At 41.7% G+C, this 22,154-nt stretch overlaps 1 protein-coding gene across 18 annotated transcripts in view; it reads right to left on the bottom strand.

Annotated features, from left to right (window-relative positions):
* Positions 1-22,154, bottom strand: part of adgrb3 (adhesion G protein-coupled receptor B3) — an 838,641-nt gene that overhangs the window by 75,573 nt on the left and 740,914 nt on the right. For all 18 annotated transcript variants that reach the window (XM_072558131.1, XM_072558228.1, XM_072558211.1 and 15 more), the window contains 2 exons: positions 17,803-17,898; positions 185-224 (listed from right to left, as the gene is read on the bottom strand). In XM_072558131.1, the coding sequence (XP_072414232.1) occupies positions 185-224; positions 17,803-17,898 (136 nt within the window). The remainder of the gene's footprint in view (positions 1-184; positions 225-17,802; positions 17,899-22,154) is intronic.

The raw sequence follows: 22,154 nt of genomic DNA on the forward strand, positions 1-22,154 counted from the left end.
TGTATGGGAGAATCTTTCAGTTTTGGAAGGGGTGTGTTGGAGCACCTTCTCTTATACAGCTCACCTGATTCCCCCATGATTGGCAGTGGATCAACTGTGATCTGTTTTATATTCCTTCCAAAGTTGAAAGTTTCTCCCACAGTGATAATTAAACAGAAGTGTTACTTAACCAGTTCACTCTTACCTGATCGGCATGCAATGTCCACGTCTTTTTCAAAGTCTGTCTGTTTAAAACAAAATAGCAAAGTTAGTTAAGATAATAACAACATCAAATAAAAGGAAGTACTAATCCTCAATCAATAAAAACTCAAGCTAATTAGCCCAATTTAGCTTCACTCAACTGTTGAGGAACAAAATGGAATAAAAACAGGAAGTGTTGAAAATATATAGTGATCAGCCAACATCTGTGAGCAGAGAAACAGTTAGTGCCTTGAAACAGTTAAATATCACTCCTATTAATACGACTCATTGGAACTCAAACTTATAAGACTCGAAATGTTAATTCTGTTGCTCATCCACAGCTACTGCCAAGACCCTGCTGAATATTTTCAACACTTCATCTTTTGATTTTGGATTTTCACAGTGTTTTGTTTTTATTAAAATGAATTGTTGTGCTATCAGAACTTTTACAACTTTGTCCAGTGCCTGAATGTTAGCAGGATGCTATCACTTTTCAGGAAAGGCAGCCAACTAAATGAAAACTAGGATACGAAGAACATTGGATAATTCCAATCTGACCAGAACAGACTGCTCAGCCAGGTATGATGTATCTTTACATTAGATTCTAACCATCCATTATACAGTATTAATAAAAATAGTAGACAAATATATTTCAATGTTAATACTGAAAGCACACAATATAGCAGGAACGAGCAGCAAACCATTCAGAGAAAGGAGTTTAATTTGGATAAAAGCATTTTGAAAAAGCAAATTAGAGCAGGACTTATATGCTTAATGGTAAGATCCTGGGGAGTGTTGCTGAACAAAGAGACTTTGGGGTGCAGGTTCATAGCTCCATGAGAGTAGAGTTGCAGGTAGATAGGATAGTGATAGATCCCTTTATTGGTCAGAGCATTGAGTTTAGGAGTTGGGAGGTCATGTTGAGGCTGTTCAGGACATCGGTTGGCCACTTTTGGATTACTACATCACATTTTGTTGAGCTGGTTGTGATTAACAGCAGTTTACAAATATAGATACCTAATGTAAAGACATCCACCTTTTTTGAATTGAAGGGGTATCTTTACAGCAACAATACAAAATAACATTGTGCCACAATATATCTATATATAAAGCAACAGATGTCTCTGAAGTCTCTGAAACCTGTCTGTGATTTGCTTACCTATGCAAATGGAGATATATTAATCATTGCTGGAGACAACTGTATATTTTCAGGACACTGGACAGGGGTGCTGTAGTTGTGTTGCAATTTAGACTGCATTCTAGTCACAACAGGATTATTCAATGTTTCGGATTTTGGCAATTTTCTGGTTTGGCATCGGTTTTGATGCATGGTCATGCTATTTGATGTTTGTACTTTATTCAATCTTGCTCTGGAGATTTTTGTTGGATTCCATATGGCACAAGTCAGGTGGATATTCAGATAGAGTAATACATTGCCCTCATATCTTTCAATACAACTTTCATCTTCCTGTTTTTCAATGTGTCAGGTGCGCCTGGATGTATTGATGATTGACAACAGGAGAAGTTTCTCCACACTTGTCTGTCGGATAGAAATTCTGCAGCGGCGGAAACAGTCACATTGAATGCTGTCAATCTAGGATGAAACCTGGCAAAGTATGAATTGTGTTTTATTTGACAGTGCCTCATGATTAAGATTTTAAAACTTGAACTATAGCCCTACCTTTCTATTAGATCTGGAATAGTGTGGTGGTGACAATAGTACAGCTCACTCACTATTTCTCACACATCATCTGAAAGGAATTGTATTGAGGTCCATTATCAGAAACAATCACCTATGGCACCCAAATAGGGTGGAGATTAAACTAAAATTGACCACAATGGTTGCACCAGAGGCATCATGTAATGTTGAATAATGGGCAAGTTGGAAAAGTAATCCATTTCAATCCAGGAAGTAATCTGGTTGGAAGCTGAAGTCATCAATTATGGATCTGGTCCATGAGTGTGTAGGTACTTCAGATGCAGTAGTGGTTCTTTTCGGTTGTTCACATGAAGGTTTGATATGTCTTGCTTTCTGTCATGGCTTTTCCACTATCTTGGTGACTTCCTCATTAGTCTCTCTTGGGTTCAGCCAATTTCCATGTGTGCCGAGAGCAACTGTTGGTGGCTTGCAGGTCACGTGGACCCTGGGATGACAGCTTGCTATCCCTTAAATGTGACTTTTTGAGGTATTCTGAACTGATCTTTAAGAGCACTTTGGCTCTTTCAGCCTTTGGAACATGCCAGAATGACTCTGACCATTACACCAATCACAATATTCTATTGTTTAAATACAGGATTTGAAAGGGAATGATGTATAAAAGGCTTTGCTAAAACTATGCAAGGCAATAATCTGACATCAACTGGAGTATTGTGAGCAGCATTGGGCTCTTTGTCTAAGGAAAAATGTGCTGGCTTTGGAAGCAGTACAGAGAAGGTTCACTAGGCGCCATCAGATTTGGAGTCTTATGAGGAGAGGTTGGCTATATTTGGTCTGTATTCATTGCAATATAGAAGAATGAGAGGCAAGCTTAATGAAATTTACAAGATTCTTAGGGAACTTGGTAGGGTAGATGCAGAAAAGTTGCTTCCTCCTTTTGCAGAGTCTAGTAAAGCAGAGATGTGGAGACATTTCTTCCCCAAGGGTTGTGAATCTGTGGAATTCTGTACTGCAGAGGGCTGTCTAGGCTGGGTCATTCAGTATATTCAAGGCTGAGACAGATAGTTAATCAGTTAGGGAATCAAAGATTATGGGAAAAAAGGCAAGAAAGTGGAGTTGAGGGTTATCAGATCAGCCATAAACTCTTTGAATGGCAGATCAGTCTTGATAACATGAATGGCCGGTTTTTTGCCCGTGTTTTATAGAACATAGAACAGTACAGCACAGAACAGGCCCTTCAGCTCATGATGTTGTGCCGATCACTGAACCTCATGTATGCACCCTCAAATTTCTGTGACCATATGCATGTCCAGCAGTCTCTTAAATGTCCCCAATGACCTTGCTTCCACAACTGCTGCTGGCAAGGCATTCCATGCTCTCACAACTCTCTGTGTAAAGGACCCGCCTCTGACATCCCCTCTATATTTTCCTCCAACCAGCTTAAAACTATGACCCCTCGTGTTAGTCATTTCTGCCCTGGGAAATAGTCTCTGGCTATCGACTCTATCTATGCCTCTCATTATCTTGTATACCTCAATTATGTCCCCTCTCCTCCTCCTTTTCTCCAATGAAAAAAGTCCGAGCTCAGTCAACCTCTTTTCATAAGATAAGCCTGACCTTCTTAATAAGCCTACCATGGGGAACCTTATCAAATGCCTTGCTGAAGTCCATATACACCACATCCACAGCTCGACCCTCATCAATGTTTCTAGTCACATCCTCAAATAACTCGATAAGGTTTGTGAGGCATGACCTGCCCCTCACAAAGCCGTGTTGACTGCATTTAATCAAGATGGTCTTCCAGATGGTCATAAGTCCTATCCCTCAGAATCCTTTCTAACAACTTGCAGACTTGAGACTTACTGGTCTGTAATTGCCGGGGATTTCCCTATTTCCTTTCTTGAAGAGAGGAATTACATTTGCCTCTCTCCAGACCTCAGGTACGACTCCAGTGGAGACCGAGGATGCAAAGATCTTCGCAAGTGGTGAAGCAATTGCATTTCTTGTTTCCCAAAGCAGCCGAGGACAAATCTGGTCCAGGCCTGGCGACTTGTCAATCTTAATGTTTGACAAAATTCTCAGCACATCAGCTTCCTCTATCTCTTTCCATTCCAGCATGCACACCTGCTCTTCAAAGGTTTCATTCACTACAAAGTTTGTTTCTTTCGTAAAGACATAAGCAAAAAACTCATTTATGGCTTCCCCTACCTCCTCAGACTCCACACACAAATTCCCTATGCTACCCCTGATCGGCCCTACGCTTTCTTTGACCATTCTCTTATTCCTCACATAAGTATAAAATGCCTTTGTGTTCTCCCTAATCCGTTCTGCCAAGCCTTTCTCGTGCCCCCTCCTGGCTCTCCTCAGACCATTTTTAAGCTCCTTCCTTGCCTGCCTGTAATCCTGTAGAGCTGAATTTGACCCTAGCTTCCTCCACCTTATGTAAGCTACCTTCTTCCTTTTGACGAGAAGCTCCACCGCTCTCGTCATCCAAGGTTCCTTTATCTTACCACTTCTTGCCTGTCTCAGAGGGACATATTTATTCATCACTTGCAACAACTGTTCCTTGAAACAGTCTCCACATGTCTATAGTGCCTTTACCATGGAACAATTGCTCCCAATCCATGCCTCCTAACTCATGTCTAATCACACATAGTTTCCTCTTCCCCAATTAAATATCCTCCCATTATGCCTAATCCTCTCCTTCTCCATAGCTATGTAGAATGTGAGACAGTTGTGGTCATTATCACCAAAATGCTCTCCCACCACAAGATCTGATACCTGCCCCGGCTCGTTTCTGAGCACTAAGTCTAGAATGGTCTCTCCCCTTGTCGGCCTGTCAACGTACTGAGTTAGGAAACCCTCCTGAACACACCTTACAAAAACAGCTCCATTCAAATCTTCTGCTCGAAGGAGGTTCCAATCAATATTGGGAAAGTTAAAGTTACCCATTACAACAACCCTACTACGTCCACACTTTTCCAAAATCTGCTGACCTATGCTTTCTTCCTCCTCCCTGCTGCTATTGGGGGGGCCTGTAGTAAACCCCTAAAGAGGTGACTGCTCCCTTGCTGTTCCTAATTTCCACCCATACTGACTCGGTAGGCAAATCTTCCTCGACAATGGAAGCTTCTGTAGCGGTGATACCCTCTCTGATTAGTAGTGCTACACCCCCTCCTCTTTTTTCCCCCCTCCCTATTCTTTTTAAATGCTCTAAACCCTGGAACATCCAGCAACCATTCCTGCCCCTGAGAAACCCATGTCTCTGTTATGGCCACAACATCATAGCACCAGGTACTGATCCATGCTCTAAGTTCATCACTTTTATTCCTGATACTCCTTGCATTAAAGCAAACACACTTGGTCCCTTGGCTCCTTCCCAGGAAAATCCTTCCCACTAGCTGGTCTACCTCTTGCTATTGCCTCATCTGCATCAACTCTCACCTCTTATGGTCTGATGGTTTTCTACCATAATATGTGGCAAGTAGATTACCGAATATGCAATGTGCAGAAGGTCTTCTATTTAATGACAATGAGATATTCTTGTAGATCTAGGGCGATGTGTGTGATTAGACAGATGATTTAGGGTACCTGACCATGGAATCACAGTGCTTATAGAATACCTTGCAATCGTTGTACCCTTTATTGTATTTTGACCAGTAGGTGCTGCAAATTTAGTGGTGTATACCTTAAGCGTTTGCATTGGATAACTATAAATAGCTTATGGTCAGTTATCAAAATGAACCTCATTCCAACTTAACGGACGCAAAACCACTAGATGCTGAATACCACTGCTAGGTTGCCACATTGTTTTCTTCACATATTCAATCTGAGCAAGGGACAAACACTTGGAGGCAAATGCAATGAATTTCCCTTTTTGCTGGAAGTAATTTTTGAGATGCATGAACCTCAAGCACAGTCTCCTCAGTCTGATCATAAATTGACGAGTTGGTGGCCTTTCAGTTAATGACTTTTAAGATAATTAAAAATATATGAGATCCTCATGTCAAACAACAGGAACTTCATGAAGAGATTTTTGTGTCCATAGTTAGTAGCACAAATGTGTATTATAATATTTATTTTGCAAAGAAGGCTAGTCTGTCTTTTTTAAATGGTCACAGTGTCTTACAAGATGTCCCCTAGAGGTCATATTTAGTTTCATTTAACTTCTTTAGATTAGATTCCCTACAGTGTGGAAACAGACCCTTTGGCCCAACAAGTCCACACTGACCCTCTGAAGAGCAACCCATCCAGACTCATTTCCCTCTGACTAATGCACCTAACACTATGGGCAATGTAGCATGGCCAATTCACCTGGCTTACATATCTTTGGAATGGGGAGGATAACAGAGCACCCGGAGGAAACCCACGCAGACACGGGGAGAATGTGCAAACTCCATACAGACAGTTGCCCAAGGCTGGAATCGAACCTGGGTCCCTGGTGCTGTGAGGCAGCAGTGCTAACCACTGAACCACTGTGACACCCATTAATTAGATTTCTCCCCACAGATGCTGTGTGTGAATAGATTATGTTTGCATTTTTCAGACTTTTGTCAGACCGGATATGTTCAGTCTATGGAGACCTTTATTGTCTCTAGAAATTTTAATTTTATTGGCTTATTTATCTGGTTTGAACATCCAGGAAACATAGCTGAGCATGTGTATCAAAAGCTGGTCTGCTGCCTTTCCAATAAGTGCAAGTAGTCCTGCATTCATAGACATAGACATAGACGAATACAGCGCAGTACAGGCCCTTCGGCCCTCGATGTTGCGCCGATCAAAGCCCACCTAACCTACACTAACCCACTATCCTCCATATACCTATCCAATGCCCGCTTAAATACCCATAAAGAGGGAGAGTCCACCACTGCTACTGGCAGGGCATTCCATGAACTTACGACTCGCTGAGTGAAGAACCTACCCCTAACATCAGTCCTATGTCTACCCCCCCTTAATTTAAAGCTATGCCCCCTTGTAATAGCTGACTCCATACGTGGAAAAAGGTTCTCACTGTCAACCCTATCTAACCCCCTAATCATCTTGTACACCTCTATCAAGTCACCCCTAAACCTTCTTTTCTCCAATGAAAACAACCCCAAGTGCCTCAGCCTTTCCTAATAGGATCTTCCTACTATACCAGGCAACATCCTGGTAAACTTCCTCTGCACCCGTTCCAGTGCCTCCACATCCTTCCTATAGTATGGCGACCAAAACTGCACACAATATTCCAGATGCGGCCGCACCAGAGTCTTATACAACTGTAGCATGACCTCAGGACTCCGGAACTCAATTCCTCTACCAATAAAGCCCAGTACGCCAGATGCCTTCTTCACTGCACTATTTACCTGGGTGGCAACTTTCAGAGATCTGTGTACATGGACACCAAGATCCCTCTGCTCTTCCACACTACCAAGTATCCGACCATTAGCCCAGTACCCCATCTTTTTATTACTCTTACCAAAGTGAATCACCTCACACTTAGCTACATTGAACTCCATTTGCCACCTTTCTGCCCAGCTCTGCAGCTTCTCTATATCCTGCTGTAACCTGCCACATCCTTCCTCACTGTCTACAACTCCTCCGACTTTCGTATCATCTGCAAACTTGTTCACCCAACCTTCTAACCCTTCCTCCAGGTCATTTATAAAAATGACAAACAGCAATGGTCCCAAAACAGATCCTTGCGGAACACCGCTAGTGACGGCACTCCAAGATGAACCTTTGCCATCAACGACTACCCTCTGTCTTCTTCCAGCCAGCCAATTCCTAATCCAAACCTCCAACTCACCCTCAATGCCATATCTCTGTATTTTCTGCAGTAGCCTACCATGGGGGACCTTATCAAACGCCTTACTAAAATCCATATATACCACATCTACCGCTTTCCCCTCATCTACCTCCTTAGTCACCTTCTCAAAGAATTCAATAAGGTTTGTGAGGCACGACCTGCCCTTCACAAAACCATGCTGACTATCCTTGATCACATTATTCTTATTCAGATGTGCATAAATCCTATCCCTTACAATTCTCTCTAAGACTTTGCCCACAACAGAAGTGAGACTCACTGGCCTATAGTTACTCGGGCTATCCCTGCTCCCCCTCTTGAACAAGGGAACCACGTTTGCTAGCCTCCAGTCCTCTGGCACTATTCCTGTAGACAAAGAGGACACAAAAATCAAGGCCAATGGCTCTGCAATCTCCTCCCTTGCTTCCCAGAGAATCCTAGGATAAATGCCATCAGGCCCAGGGGACTTATCTATTTTCACCCTTGCCAGAATTTCCAACACCTCTTCTCTACATATCTCAAAGCCATCCATTCTACTTATTCTTGCCTCAGTATTCATATCGACAACAATGTCCTGTTCCTGAGTGAATACTGACGAAAAGTATTCATTCAGTGCCTCCCCAATCTCTTCAGCCTCCACACGCAACTTCCCATTACTATCCTTGATTGGACCTATTCCTACCCTAGTCATTCTTTTATTCCTAACATACCTATAGAAAGCCTTAGGGTTTTCCCTAATCCTACCAACTAAGGACCTTTCATGTCCCCTCCTTGCTGCTCTTAGCTCTCTCTTCAGGTCCTTCCGGGCCTCCTTATAACTCTCAATCGCCCCTATTGAACCTTCACGCCTCATCTTTACAAAGGCCGCCCTCTTCCATTTAACAAGGGATTCCAATTCCTTATTAAACCATGGCTCCCTCACATGACCCTTTCCTCCCTGCCTGATAGGTACATACTTATCAAGGACACTCAATAGTTGCTCCTTGAACAAGTTCCACATATCAATTACGCTCTTGCCTTGGAATCTACTTTTCCAATCCACACATCCTAAGTCATGCCTCACTGCATCATAATTTCCCTGCCCCCAGCTATAACTCTTGCCCTGTAGTACACACTTATCCCTCTCCATCACTAGAGTAAAAATCACCGAATTGTGGTCACTGTCCCCAAAGTGCTCACCTACCTCTAGTTCTAATACCTGGCCTGGTTCGTTACCCAGAACCAAATCCAGTATGGCCTCACCTCTTGTTGGCTTCTCTACATATTGTGTCAGGAAACTCTCCTGCACACATTGGACAAACACTGACCCATCTCACGAACTTGAGCTATAGCTTTCCCAATCAATATCAGGAAAGTTAAAGTCCCCCATAACAACCACCCTATTACTGTCACTCTTCTCCTGAATCATCTTTGCAATCCTTTCTTCAACGATTCTAGGACTATTAGGAGGCCTGTAAAAGACTCCTAACAGGGTGACCTCACCTCTCCTATTCCTAACCTCAACCCAAACTACCTCAGATGGCAAATCTTCGTCCATCTTCCTTTCCACCGCTGTAATACTATCTTTGACAAGCAAAGCCACACCCCCCCCTCTTTTACCCCCACCTCTGACCCTACTAAAACATTTAAACCCTGGAACCTGCAACAGCCAATTCTGTCCCTGATCTAGCCATGTCTCCGTAATAGCCACAACATCGAAGTCCCAGGTACCAACCCACGCTGCAAGTTCACCTACCTTATTTCGTATACTTCTGGCATTAAAGTATACACACTTCAAGCCACTCTTCTGTTTACAGGCACCCTCCTTTAAGATTGATGCCATATTCCTAACCTCCCTACACTCCAGGTCCTGCACCCTAAAGCTACAGTCTGGGTTCCCATGCCCCTGCAGAATTAGTTTAAACCCCTCCCAAAAGCACTAGCAACCCTCCCCCCAAGGATACTGGTGCCTGGATACTTTTGTCTGCTTGCAGGATATATACATCTATGTGAATTAGGAACAGTAATCAGTCTGATTGATTGCATGAATTATGGTACTTTTAGTGGCCAGTACCAAATTGGATGCCATGTTGAATTCTTGCTGATTTTTCCAGGTTTATGAATCCCTGCCCACAAAACAGTTACACTATTGTGTTTGTGATGAAGGAGATAATCATGGGTGCTTTTAGGCTACATATAAACTGCAAAAATTTGTTCTGCAATATTAGCCTGGATAACAAATTCAGGGAATCCTTTCGTGATAGCTTCTCAGAGCAATATGTTTTGGAACTGACCAGACAGGCAGGTTATTTTAGACCTGGTATTATGGCACCTTGAGATAGCAGCGACCACAATATAGTTAATATTTGAAAATGGATATATACTAATATTTTCTCAATGTAACTCTCAACTTTTGCAGACAGAATACAGCCTTAATACATACATTTTCAAAATGCCCATTGCCAATTCTATACTGGGTGCACTGGTCTTTTTCAATTCACTGTTATCAATGCATTTTAGTTTTAAATATGCAGAAGAGTCCAAGCTGAGCAATTAGCAAGCACAAAATTCATGAAATATGCAGTTTTTTTTTTGTTTTCATATAATGAGGAATGTTAATACTGAAGAGATACAGCAAATAAAAAATCATTCTGCTGTCATCACCCCTTACAAAACCAAACCATGAAAAATGTTAGAATTGAGGTTTTCCTGGTAATGCTGACAACACTGATGTGGTATGACGAATATCAAACAACACTGTCAGAATGCAGAAAAGGGATAGGGACTTAGTGTCGTGGTGCAGTGATAATAACCTCTCTCTCAATGTTGGCAAAACAAAAGAACTAATCACTGACTTTAGAAAGAAAGGAGGAAAACACATCCCCATCTATATCAATGGAACGGAGATTGAGAGGATTGAGAGCATCAAGTTTCTAGGAGTGATGATAACTGACAACCTGCCCTGGACAGTCAAGAAGGCAAAAGAATGCCTCTTCTTCCTCAGGTGGCTTAGGAAATTAGGCACGTTTATAAAGACCATCACCAATTTTTTCAGATGCACTACACAAAGCATACTACCTGGGTGCATAATAGCCTGCTCTGGTAACTGTACTGCTCAGGACGGTAAGAGACTACAGAAGATTGCGTGCACAGTTCCTGATGAAGGGCTTTTGCCCGAAACTATGATTTTCCTGCTCCTTGAATGTTGCCTGACCTGCTGTGCTTGTCCAGCACCACTCTAATCTGGAGTCGATTCTCCAGCATCTGAGTACCCAACTCTGCTTAGCTTGTGTGTACAGTCCAGACCATCAAGTAAGCCAACATTCCATCCAAGGACTCCATTTACACTTCTCATTGCTGCAGAAAGGCTGCCAACATCATCAGAGACTCCTCCCACCCTGGTGACGCTCTCCTATAACCTCTTCCATCAGGCAGAAGATATAGCAGCTTGAACACATGCATCAACAGGTTCATGAACAGCTTCTTCCCTTCCATTGTTCGACTGATGAATGGACTCTAACTTCAAATGATGTTGATCTTGCTAACGTTGATGTTGCTTAGCACACCCCCGTGCACTGTAACCTGTATGCCTCACTCTGTCCAAGCACCCTATCATCTGCATGTCATTGCTTACTATGATCTGCCTGTACTGCTCACAAACAAAGCTTTTCACTGTACTTGGGTACAAGTGACAATAAATCAAATCAACTTAAGTGTCCACTTTTCCAGACAACACCTAAGGAATCAGGCACTTGGAAACGTCAATGAAGTGATGATCTCTTAAAGACACCCCAAAGCAGAGTTGAACAGCAGAGGTATGTGGAGTTTGTCGCTCTGCCTATCTCCTTAAGTCTTGGTTCAGTATTTTTGGTTGCTCTCTGCTGGTCTTACGTACATCTTCTTGTAAATAGACACAATTTGCTGCTAGTTTTATTAAAAAGAAACTGTGGGAGCAAATTGCTTATCTGCCCATTTGGCTGAGGGTGGTGAACAGTTCAGGAACACCACAGAGGTGAAAATGAAAAACAAACAAATAAAATGAAAACAAATAAATACTAGCAGATAGAAAGTAATATACATAAATTAGAATGGGTAAAAATATGACAATTCATGTGTATGATAGAATGATGCAGCATACAAAGGAGGCCATTCAGCCAACTGTGCCAGTACTGGCTCTTTGAAAGAGAAATCCAATTAGTTCCGCTTCTCCACATTTTCCCATAACCCAGCAAATTCTCTCCCTTCACTTACTTATTCAATTTTGTCTTGGAAGTTACTACTAATTATGCCTTCCCTTTCAGAATGTATTTTCCTAATCATCAGAACTTGGTGTTTAAATGCACTGTCTGAGATCTCATTTAGTGTCTTTTCCCAACTATCTTAAACAAGTGCACTGCATACTGTTTTCCCCTTATTTACTGTTCACGGTTTTGAACACCTTTGTTCAATCTCCCATCGATCTTGTAAAATAGAAGTGCCCCAATTCCCTGTCTTTTCTGTTTTGTCAATGGATAAGAATGAGATGCAGAAAGTTCTGGAGCTCAGGCAATTTGGAGAGGGGAAAGAGCAAGGTTAGAAATATTGTTCTTGTTGTGTCGCCATAGTCCTACCAGACCACAGAGGCTACTCTCATTTTGAGAGAAGCAATTGGTGGTGATTTAACCTGAGGGCCACCAGACTTCAGGCAAGGGAAGAGGTTGAGAAGGAAAGTCTTTCATGGTAACAGGAATTGAACCCACACTGTTGGCATCATACTGCTTGCTAAACCAACAATCCAGCCAACTGAGCTAAATCGATTCCCAGAGGTATAAGCAGTTAATAAAAACCAGCCACATGCTAGGCAAAGTCACATCTTCCTTTCTCTTTCAAATGGGACTAAGATAATTTTTATTGATGTTTGTGGTTGGATTGTGACCATCTGGTTCTTGTACTTCTGCTCTATGAAGGGATTGAGTTGCATCCCCACTGTTTCAGCAGTTCTGTGAACTGTACAGAATGGACTGGGCATAGATGAGCCACAAGGGACTTTGCTGATTCAGGATCAGTCAGTGTTTCTCAGGGCAAGCGACCAGCATTTCCTGCACACGGTGCACAAAAGAACATTAAAAAATGGGAGCAGGAGTGCAACATTTTCCTCTTTAAGGATGCCACACTATTCTATATTATCAGTGTTGATCTACCCTAAGCCTCAAGTCCTCTATCATATCAGCTCCTCAAAGCACACAATTCCCTGATATTTCAAAAATCTGTCTTCCTCTTTAACTATTTTTAGTAATCTAGACTCCACAACTGTCTGTTGTCGAGATTTCTAGACATTTGCTACTCGGTGAGAATAAATTTCTTCATAGAAGCCTATAATATTCTAACAGGATTAGATAAGGTAAACCGAGAAATGATGATCCCGATGACAAAGGGAGTCCGAGTTGGGGGCAATATATTCTAAGAGTACAGGGTAGGCAACTCTGGACTGAAATGAAGGTAAATATCTCCACCCAGAGAATAGTGATCCTGTTAAAGTCTCTGCCATAGAAAGTAATTGAGGCTAAAAGATTGAATGTTTTTGAGTAGTAGTTAGATATACTTAGGGCTGAAAGGATCAAAGAGTATGGGGAGGAAGCAGGAACAGGGTACTGAGATTGATAATCAGCCATAATCATACCAAATGGCAGAGCAGGCTCAAAAGTCCAAATGGTCTACTCCTACTCCTATCTTCTATGCTTCACATTTCAATTTTTAAGTGAATGCCACCTTATTCTGCAAATACGTCCCCTAGTTTGAGACTCCTTCACAATGGAAACATCTTCTAACAGTTTGGTGAATGACATATCTTCAAATTCTGATGAATTATTCTGCACAGTATTAAGAACAGTACAAAGTAACACTCTCCCAATGAATTCTTCTTGTCAGCTTTCATACAGCATGTACAGTTTGGAGAAATTCTTTGGCTAGAAAGTTTACTTCAATCATTTTAGTTTTAAATCACATAAAGAAGCCTGCATACCAAATAAATGGAAAATTTAAGACTAGAACAATTGGTATCATTAACTGCTGTGAATTAACACTTAACAAACAACCGAGTTTTGAGATTGTCCTGTGTAATATAAATCCCTCGACTTAACATTCAAAATACTGAAAATACTGGGCAGGTCTGACCCCACGCTCTAAAAGAAGTGACAGTAACAGAGGTGGAGGAACAAAATAAAATCAGGGAGAACCCACTTGGAGGCAGCAGACAATGTGAATGATTAATGGTCCAATGAACAGAATTAAAAGGGACATCAGCAGGAAAAGGTCAGTGTTTTGGTCACTTAATGAGAGTTGGGAAGCTACAGAACTCTCTACTAGAGGGGAAGATGAAGAGCAGGAACAAGAGGGCTAGGCCCTGGCATTGTTGGATCATTGGTGTCACAGAGCAGTCTCAGATGAGTAGCAGTGGATGTTTAAGGATGCTGAAAGGCCAGTGGGTGTGGCATACCATGGCACCAGAACACCATGAAGTCATTTTAAGTTGCTGAATATCTAACACTAATTGAATGGAGGCAGCTTCCCAGTTCCTTTTCTCTCTGGGGCTGGGGTGTTGGTTCCCACGGGGTTGTGTTGGCAGATCAGAACTGCAGTGAGGGAGGGTGGTAGGATTTTGGGTATTTGGTCTGGCAGGGTCAGTCGATGTTTCGATGGCATGGACAGAGATAGGGTAGGGGTTGGGGATTTCACTGGTGAGTCAGGAGGTCGACATAATTGCTATGTAGGAATTAGAGCAGGCTTTAATCCTCTGACATTGCCCGGTTAATTATTAAGCTATAATCAGTCAGAACCCTCAGAAATCCCAACTCAACATTGGAGTTTTTAGAGGGTTCCAGTGTTGAGTAACTCCTTCAAGGAAATTACAACTTCCCAGGTAGTTCTTGCAGAGTCAACTGCATCAGGATTTCTGCATGGTCTCGCAACTCAGCTCCAATCTGCCCTACTGCAATGCCACCTCCCCACTTGGGTTTCTTTAGCTCTAACTCTACAACTTTTTGCCAATGTCAAGAGTGTCTTTCATACACTTTTATATTAAAAAAAAGAAGAGTATAACCAAAATCAATTAGTAACTTAAAAACAATCACTTAAAGGGGAACTGTACACAAAATCAAATCCCACAAGGGAACTTATCTATTAAAATAACATTTGCTGTGGATTATGTACTTATAGACCATGGAATACCTCAAGTGACAAGTGAACACCACATGCTCCTATTCCATGGATACTTGGACATAGATGTGAGAGAGACAGGCATTACAATTTAATGACTTCCCCACCACCCCACATCATGCCTTGACATGCTAATGGCCACTTGATCACTCCTCATACACTCCTCAAACCAAATGAACATGGTAACTACATAACAATCTCTTCAAGGGTGTTGCAATGTAAACAAAAACACATGGTTAAAGCAAAAAACTTCAACTGAAACTTAAAATATCATTCCTGAGGCTAATGATGCACTCAAGAACCCAAGGTGCTCACTGGTCACAGAAGGCATTAAGGCGTCGCTTCATAACTGCATAGATACTTATTACTAAGTGTCACTCACGGGGATTTTCTTTACCTTTTAATTTATATGATTAACACCATCTCTCTCAGTGGCACTGTTGAGGCTCCCCGAATTGTAGTCCCTCTGACTGTGTCACCAGAGTTGTAGGTCTGCTCACTGCTCCCTGCCTCCTGGCAAAATCTCACCTCGAGTTAATTTTTCAATTCAGGATGTGACAATGACCTGAAATAGTAACTCCCCACCTTGTCCATAGATACTACTTGACCCGCAGTGTCTATGCCTCTTTTTTTTTGCATTCTCAGCATCCACACAAATTTTCTTTTGTATCAGAATAAATTTTATATTTACGCTTTCTTGACTTTCATTTTACTTTTCTATATTAACTCATATCTTTCTTCCACTCCAAAAGAAAACAAAGAATTGAGGATGCTTGAAATCTGAAACAAAAACAGAAAATGCTGGAGAAACTCAGCAAGTCTGGCTACATCTGTGGACAAAAAAACAAAGCAAGGTTTCGAGTCTAGTGGCCTTCACCATTAGTGCTAACCGCTGTGGGATGGTGGTATTTACGCTGATGGCAGTGGGTGTATGGTGATTTGGGTAAGATGTGAATATAAAGAATGGAGATGGTGCCAAGAAGGGAATAGAGGAAAGGGGAGACACATAATGGGATTGCTGACAAGACAAGAGAGAGATAAATGCTGGGTAAAGTGCTAATGGGAAGAGTAAATGGTTATAAATGGGTGAGCTGTGCTGGGAGCAACCCATTGAGAATAGAGCCCAAAAATGAACCTGAGCTTCCAATTGCCAGGTATTGCTTGTTGCTTTAATTTCTGACCAGGGGTCAATGAACTCGACACATTAACTCTGTTTCTCTCGCTATAGCTTCGGTCAGACTTGCTGAGTTTCTTTCTTTTATTTTGTTCCTCTCTTTTTATTTCTCTTTATGTACCTGATTTAGCAATGAATTTACTTGCTCTAATGCATGTTCCTTGTGCTGTGCATCTCCTAAGCTTTCAAACTGATCCTTTCAGACAAATTCCTATTGCTTTGTTTGTTGAACAGGATGTTAGGTGCGCTGTTAGCCTCTCTGCACCTTTATCAGCTCATACAATCAGGAACTCAATGGGTAAAATATGTTTTTTTAAAATTATCTTTATAGGGATGACTTGAAATTATTGGCTATCTAGTCTCTCATTATCCAAAGGACAAGTGAGAATTAACCATGTTGCTATGGGTCTGGAATTACATTTAGGCTAGACTATGCAACGAGGACAGATTTCTTTCCCGAAAGCAAATTTGATGGGTTGCCGTGTTTTTCATTCTGGATTTTATTACTTGATATTTTATTAAAATCCTTCTACTATTGTGAAAAATGAACCCATTTACCCAGAGAATTAGCCTTGAGCTCTGGATTACTGTCTAGTGAGATTACCACCACCATCTTGCCTTGCTGAGCTGAAGAGTGCAACTTAATGACAGGCATGATCATACGTTACGCTAAAGCAAAATCTGCCTCAGGGTATACACATTTTAAAGTTTCTCAGAGTAAAATGGTGAACCAAAAGTGGAGATATTCTTTGAGGGTTTAGATTAGTCAATCTTCTGTTAACAAAGGCAATGAAAATGCAAAAAGAATACATTGGCATCTCAACCAATTTTCAAGTCAACTGTTTCCATGAGCTCTACTTGATTGTCAATAATAATGTGAGGATGGAGTATTTTTAAGGAACTGAGTAACCAACCAATCTATCTCATCTGTGCTCTGCCACATGATTATAATGGTGACAACAACATTGCTTGGTGCAGACAGAGCACATTTGGGATGAATGCCCAATTTTTGGCTATGAGGATGGTAGGCAGCATGAAATTAAATGCAGAAACCTTCAACAATAAAGGGGCTTGAAAGTACTTGTGCATGAAAGACACAGAGGAAGCACACAGATGCAGCAGTTAATTGGGATTGTTAGTGAAATGTTGGCCCTTGTTTTAAGGAGGTCGGAGTATAAGAACAAGGACTGTTTACCACACATGTACAAGGACCTGGTGATACTTGAACTGTGACCAATTTTGGCTGCTCTATTTAAGGAAATATATCATTTCATTGAAAGCAGTTCAGAGAAGGTTGACTCGGATATGGAGGGACTGCCTTATGAGCAAAGGCTAAACAGGTTAGGACTCTATTCATTGCAATTAGGAACAACGAGAGATTATATTCTTGAAACAGAAGGAACTTTTAAGAGACTTGACTGAGTAAATGCTGATAGGATGATTCCCCTCATAGGAAAGTCTAAGACCAGAGAGCATAGTCTTGGAATTAAGGGGTGCCAGTTTAAGACTGAGATATGGAGGAATTTCTTCTTTCAGAGGTTTCAAAGTCCTTGTCACAGAGCATTGTGGGAGTAGTGTCCTTGGGACCTTGAAGTCGGAGATAGATTCCTGATCAGTAGGGCATCAAAGATTCTGGCAAAATGTAGGACAGAGGATACGTAGAATGTTGGATCGGCCATGATCTTAGTGAATGGTGGAGCAGGCTCGACAGGTTGAATGGCCTACTCCTGTTCCTTTTTCTTATGATGTTATGGTCTTAAATAGGGTGCAAATTGGACATCTAATCAGGACATCTAAAAAACCAGGCAAGAGAATAAAGAAAGTGATGCTAACCATGATCCGAGCATGGCCATTTGGAAATGTACTTGCTGTATCCCCAGCTATTGGATCCTGGCAGTTCCTCAGACGGCATCGAACAGCATCTTGAACCTGTTGAACAGGAGGATACCCGTAAGGAAATTGGTACAATCAATAACCAGTCATAGACACATTTATAACATGTTGGAAATTCAACAACACTTATTGCTCATTTACAGCCAACACAAAAGAGACAGTGCAACATATAGGTTATGTCATATATGCAGTGTCATGTCATGTGCAAGAATAGTAGGTGGCAGAATCAGAGCTGTCACAGTGCAGAACGTGGCTAATTGACCCATCATTTCTTGACTGTTTCTCTGAATGAGCAACTTGTTAGTACCGTTCTGCTGTCTTCTCCCTTAATCCTGTACATTCTTTCTTTTTACATAGCTAATTCCTTTCTCAATGTCTCAACTGAAACTGCCTCCACCACCTTTCCAACAATGCATTCCAGACACTAACAATTCACTGCAGGAAGCAGACTTTCCTCATGTTGCTTTGCTTCTTTTACCAATTCTTTTAAACCTGTGCCTTCCTGTTCTGATCCTTTCAACAATTAGATTAGATTAGATTACTTACAGTGTGGAAACAGGCCCTTTGGCCCAACAAGTCCACACTGCCCTGCCGAAGCGTACCCACCCATACCCCTACATCTACCCCTTACCTAACACTACGGGCAATTTAGCATGGCCAATTCACCTAATCTGCACATCTTTGGACTGTGGGAAGAAACCGGAGCACCCGGAGGAAACCCACGCGGACACGGGGAGAACGTGCAAACTCCACACAGTCAGTCGCCTGAGGCGGGAATTGAACCCGGGTCTCCGGCGCTGTGAGGCAGCAGTGCTAACCACTGTGCCACCGTAAATCTAAACAATGGGAACAATAGTTCCCTAACTACTCTGTCAAGACCACTTCTGTTTTTGATCTCCTCTCGATCCTATCTTCTTCTTCAAAAAAAACCAAATCCCAAGTTCTCTAATCTATCTTCACAACTTGAGGTTTGTCATCTCTGGGATCATTCTTGAGAATCTTTTCTGTACTCTCCCTCCCTGATGACTTCACATTTTCCAAAATTGCAGTGTGCATATCTCGGTGAATACTCCTGAGGAAGTCGAACTATGGCTTTTATCACCATTATATTCCCCCACTTGTGTTTCATCCATTTAAAGTGACCTGCTCAGAATGTAGGAACAAGAGATAATTCAGCCACTCCACCATTGAATTTGACCACTCTTGATCTGAATTTTTTTTAAACTCTAATTCCTAGGTGGTTCCATAACCCATAAACCCTCAAACCTAACAAAAGTCTGTCCATCTCAGATCTCAATTTTCAATTGATTCCCAACCTCAACAATCGTTCAACAGAAGTTTTGGGCTAATGTTTCCATGGACTCTTCTTGCCTGTAAGAAGTCTTCGCTTACCGTTTTTCCTGCCTGCATCAGAACCTCAAGTGTGAGAGTGAATGGTGTGGTGTGGGAGTTATTACGGAGAAGGTGGGTATACATTGTAAATGTGGCTCCTCGCTGGTGACATGTACAGAAATTTGGACATGTTATTGATGTAGCCTTATGCTGACCATGTGTCATTCTGAATCCAAATCACTTGGTAAGTCAGGAACCAAGATACCTTACTTTGTGCATAGTTTATTGACTGCTCAGTCTTACAAGTCCTCTCACCCTTGTGTTACAGGTATTATATACACACATATATATTTATATGTATTCAGAGAATTAGTAGCAACCACCTAAAATAAAGACATTAACAACTTACTACCATTAACTAGACATAAACACATTCCCTGGTTAGGAGTTTACGTTATCCTTTTGGTATTCTTTCATGGGATGTGGGTGTTGCCAATTGCTCTTGCACTGAATGACTTGCTGTAGATTGGAAATCAAACACTGACAAGACCAGGTAAGGACAGCAAATTTCCTTTCTTAAAATACATTAGCAAATCAGGAGGGTTTTTAATGACAATTGACCATCATTTCATGGTCAGCATTACTGACACAAGCTTCATCTTCCAGATCTGTGAATTCATTGAATTTAAATGCTACCAGCTACAGTGCAAGGGTTTGAACCTATGTTCAAATAGTTTGAGCACTAGTCTAGTGACAATACCACTATACCATTATCACCCTGCAGATATATAGCTGCAACAAATGATATAACTGTGTTAAAGCCACCATTGTGAAGCACAGTCTCCTCACACATTGCTCATCTGTCAGGCAGAGATAGGGAGAGAGTTCCACATGTTGAAATAGCCTCCTGCTTGACACCCAACTTCTTCCTCTTTTCTCATCTGCTCTTGCAATTTTCCTTCCTGTTTCCTTTCATCCTTCAGCCACTAAGGTAATTCAAGAGGACTATCCATTAGCTGTAATGAAACCTTTACAAGATAGACAAGCAGTCCAACACCATACTGGACAGGTTAACATGGTGCTGATATGACAGGAAAGTGAGCAACCCAAGGTCATGGATTTCAAATGATTCGCCAAAGAAGCAAAGAGAAGTGGGATAAAAAATACTCCACTCAGCAAATTGCTACTCCCTAGGATACACAGCCTAAGAGGGAAGTTAATATTGATCCAATAGTAACATTCAAATATTAATCAATAAATAATTGAAGTAAAAACATTCATAGAGCTTTGTGAAAAGGGCAGGTGAGTGAGTCAAACTGGATACCTCTTTCTAAATACTGGGACAAGCATAGTGGGCCAAACGGTCTTCTTTTGGGCTAAATACTGATTCCATGGGAAGGATAATCAACAGAAGGCCAAAGTCATTATTCCATCAACACAACAAACTCCATTCCTCAGCCACTGCCTTCAGTCTTCACCATGCATCTGAAACCACCCTTTCCAATCTCTCTGTCACACTCAACAATTCTATTAGATTCTAGACATACTTTAATGTTTTCTCATTTATTTACAGGATATAGGGATTGCTAGCTCATCTCTACACACCTTGGTAAGTTGCTGGCGAGCTACCTTCTTGAACTGATTAACTATAGGTAGCCTCACAATGCTGTTGGGGAGGAAGTTCCAGGATTTTAACCCAGTGATGCGGAAGGAACAGTAATATACTTCCATGTTTGGATGATGTGTGACTTGGAGGGGAACTGCAGATGGTGTTGTTCCCATAGGCCTACTACCTGTGAGCTTCTAGATGGTAGTGGTCATGGATTTGGAAGATGCTGTCTAAGGACCTTTAGTGAATTTCTGCAGTACATGTTGTAGATGCTATATATTGCTTCTACTGAGCATTGCTGATGAGGGTGTATTAGATGAAATGCCAATTAAATAGGATCCAAGCCTGATCTGAACTTTGTTCAGTTTCTTGGGTGTTATTGTAGATGCACTTACCCAGGCAAATGGGAATTATTCCATCACACTCCTGAGTTGTGCCTTGTAGATGGTGGACAAGCTTTGGGGAAATCAGGAGGTGATTTACTGTCTTTAGCATTCTGAGCCTCTTACCTGCTCTTGTAGCCATAGTATTTATACAGTTAGCCTAGTTCAGTTTCTGGCTAATGGTAAACTCCAGGATATGGTCAGTAGGGAATTCACTGGTGGAAACACCAGGAAACTTCAAGTGGTGATGGTTAAATTCTCTTGTTGGAGATGGCCACTGTCTGGCATGTGTGTGGCACAAATTTACTTACCACTTATCAGCCCAGGCCTGAATGTTGTCCAGGTCTTACTGAATATGGACATGGACTGCATCAGTATCTGAGGAGCTTCAAATGAAATTGAACACTGTCAGCACTTGGCCCATATTACTGTAAATCCTTCCGATTAATATACTCATCCAGATGCCTTTTAAATGCTGTAATTGTACTAGCCTCCACCATTTCCTCTAGCAGCTCATTCCATACATGCACCACCCTCTGTGTGAAAAAAGTTACCCTTAGGTCTCTTTTATATGTTTCCCCTCTCACTCTAAAGCTATGCGCTCTAGTTCTGGACTTCCACACCCCAGGGAAAAGACCTTGTCTATTTATCCTATCAATGCCTCTCATGATCTTATAAACTTCTATAAGGTCACCCCTCAGCTTCTGACATTCCAGGGAAAACATCCCCAGCCTATTCAGCCTCTCCCTATAGCTCAAATCCTCCAACCCTGGCAATATCCTTATAAATCTTTTCTGAACCCTTTCAAGTTTCACAACAGCCTTCCAATAGGAAGGAGACCAGAATTGCATGCAATATTCCAAAAGTGGCCTAACTAATGTCCTGTACAACTGCAACCTCTCATATCCTATACTCAATGCTCTGACCATACAAAACATACGAAACGCCTTCTTCACTATCCTATCTAC

This window comes from Chiloscyllium punctatum, chromosome 3 (assembly GCF_047496795.1).
Source record: "Chiloscyllium punctatum isolate Juve2018m chromosome 3, sChiPun1.3, whole genome shotgun sequence".
In the NCBI taxonomy this organism is placed as follows: Eukaryota; Metazoa; Chordata; class Chondrichthyes; order Orectolobiformes; family Hemiscylliidae; genus Chiloscyllium; species Chiloscyllium punctatum.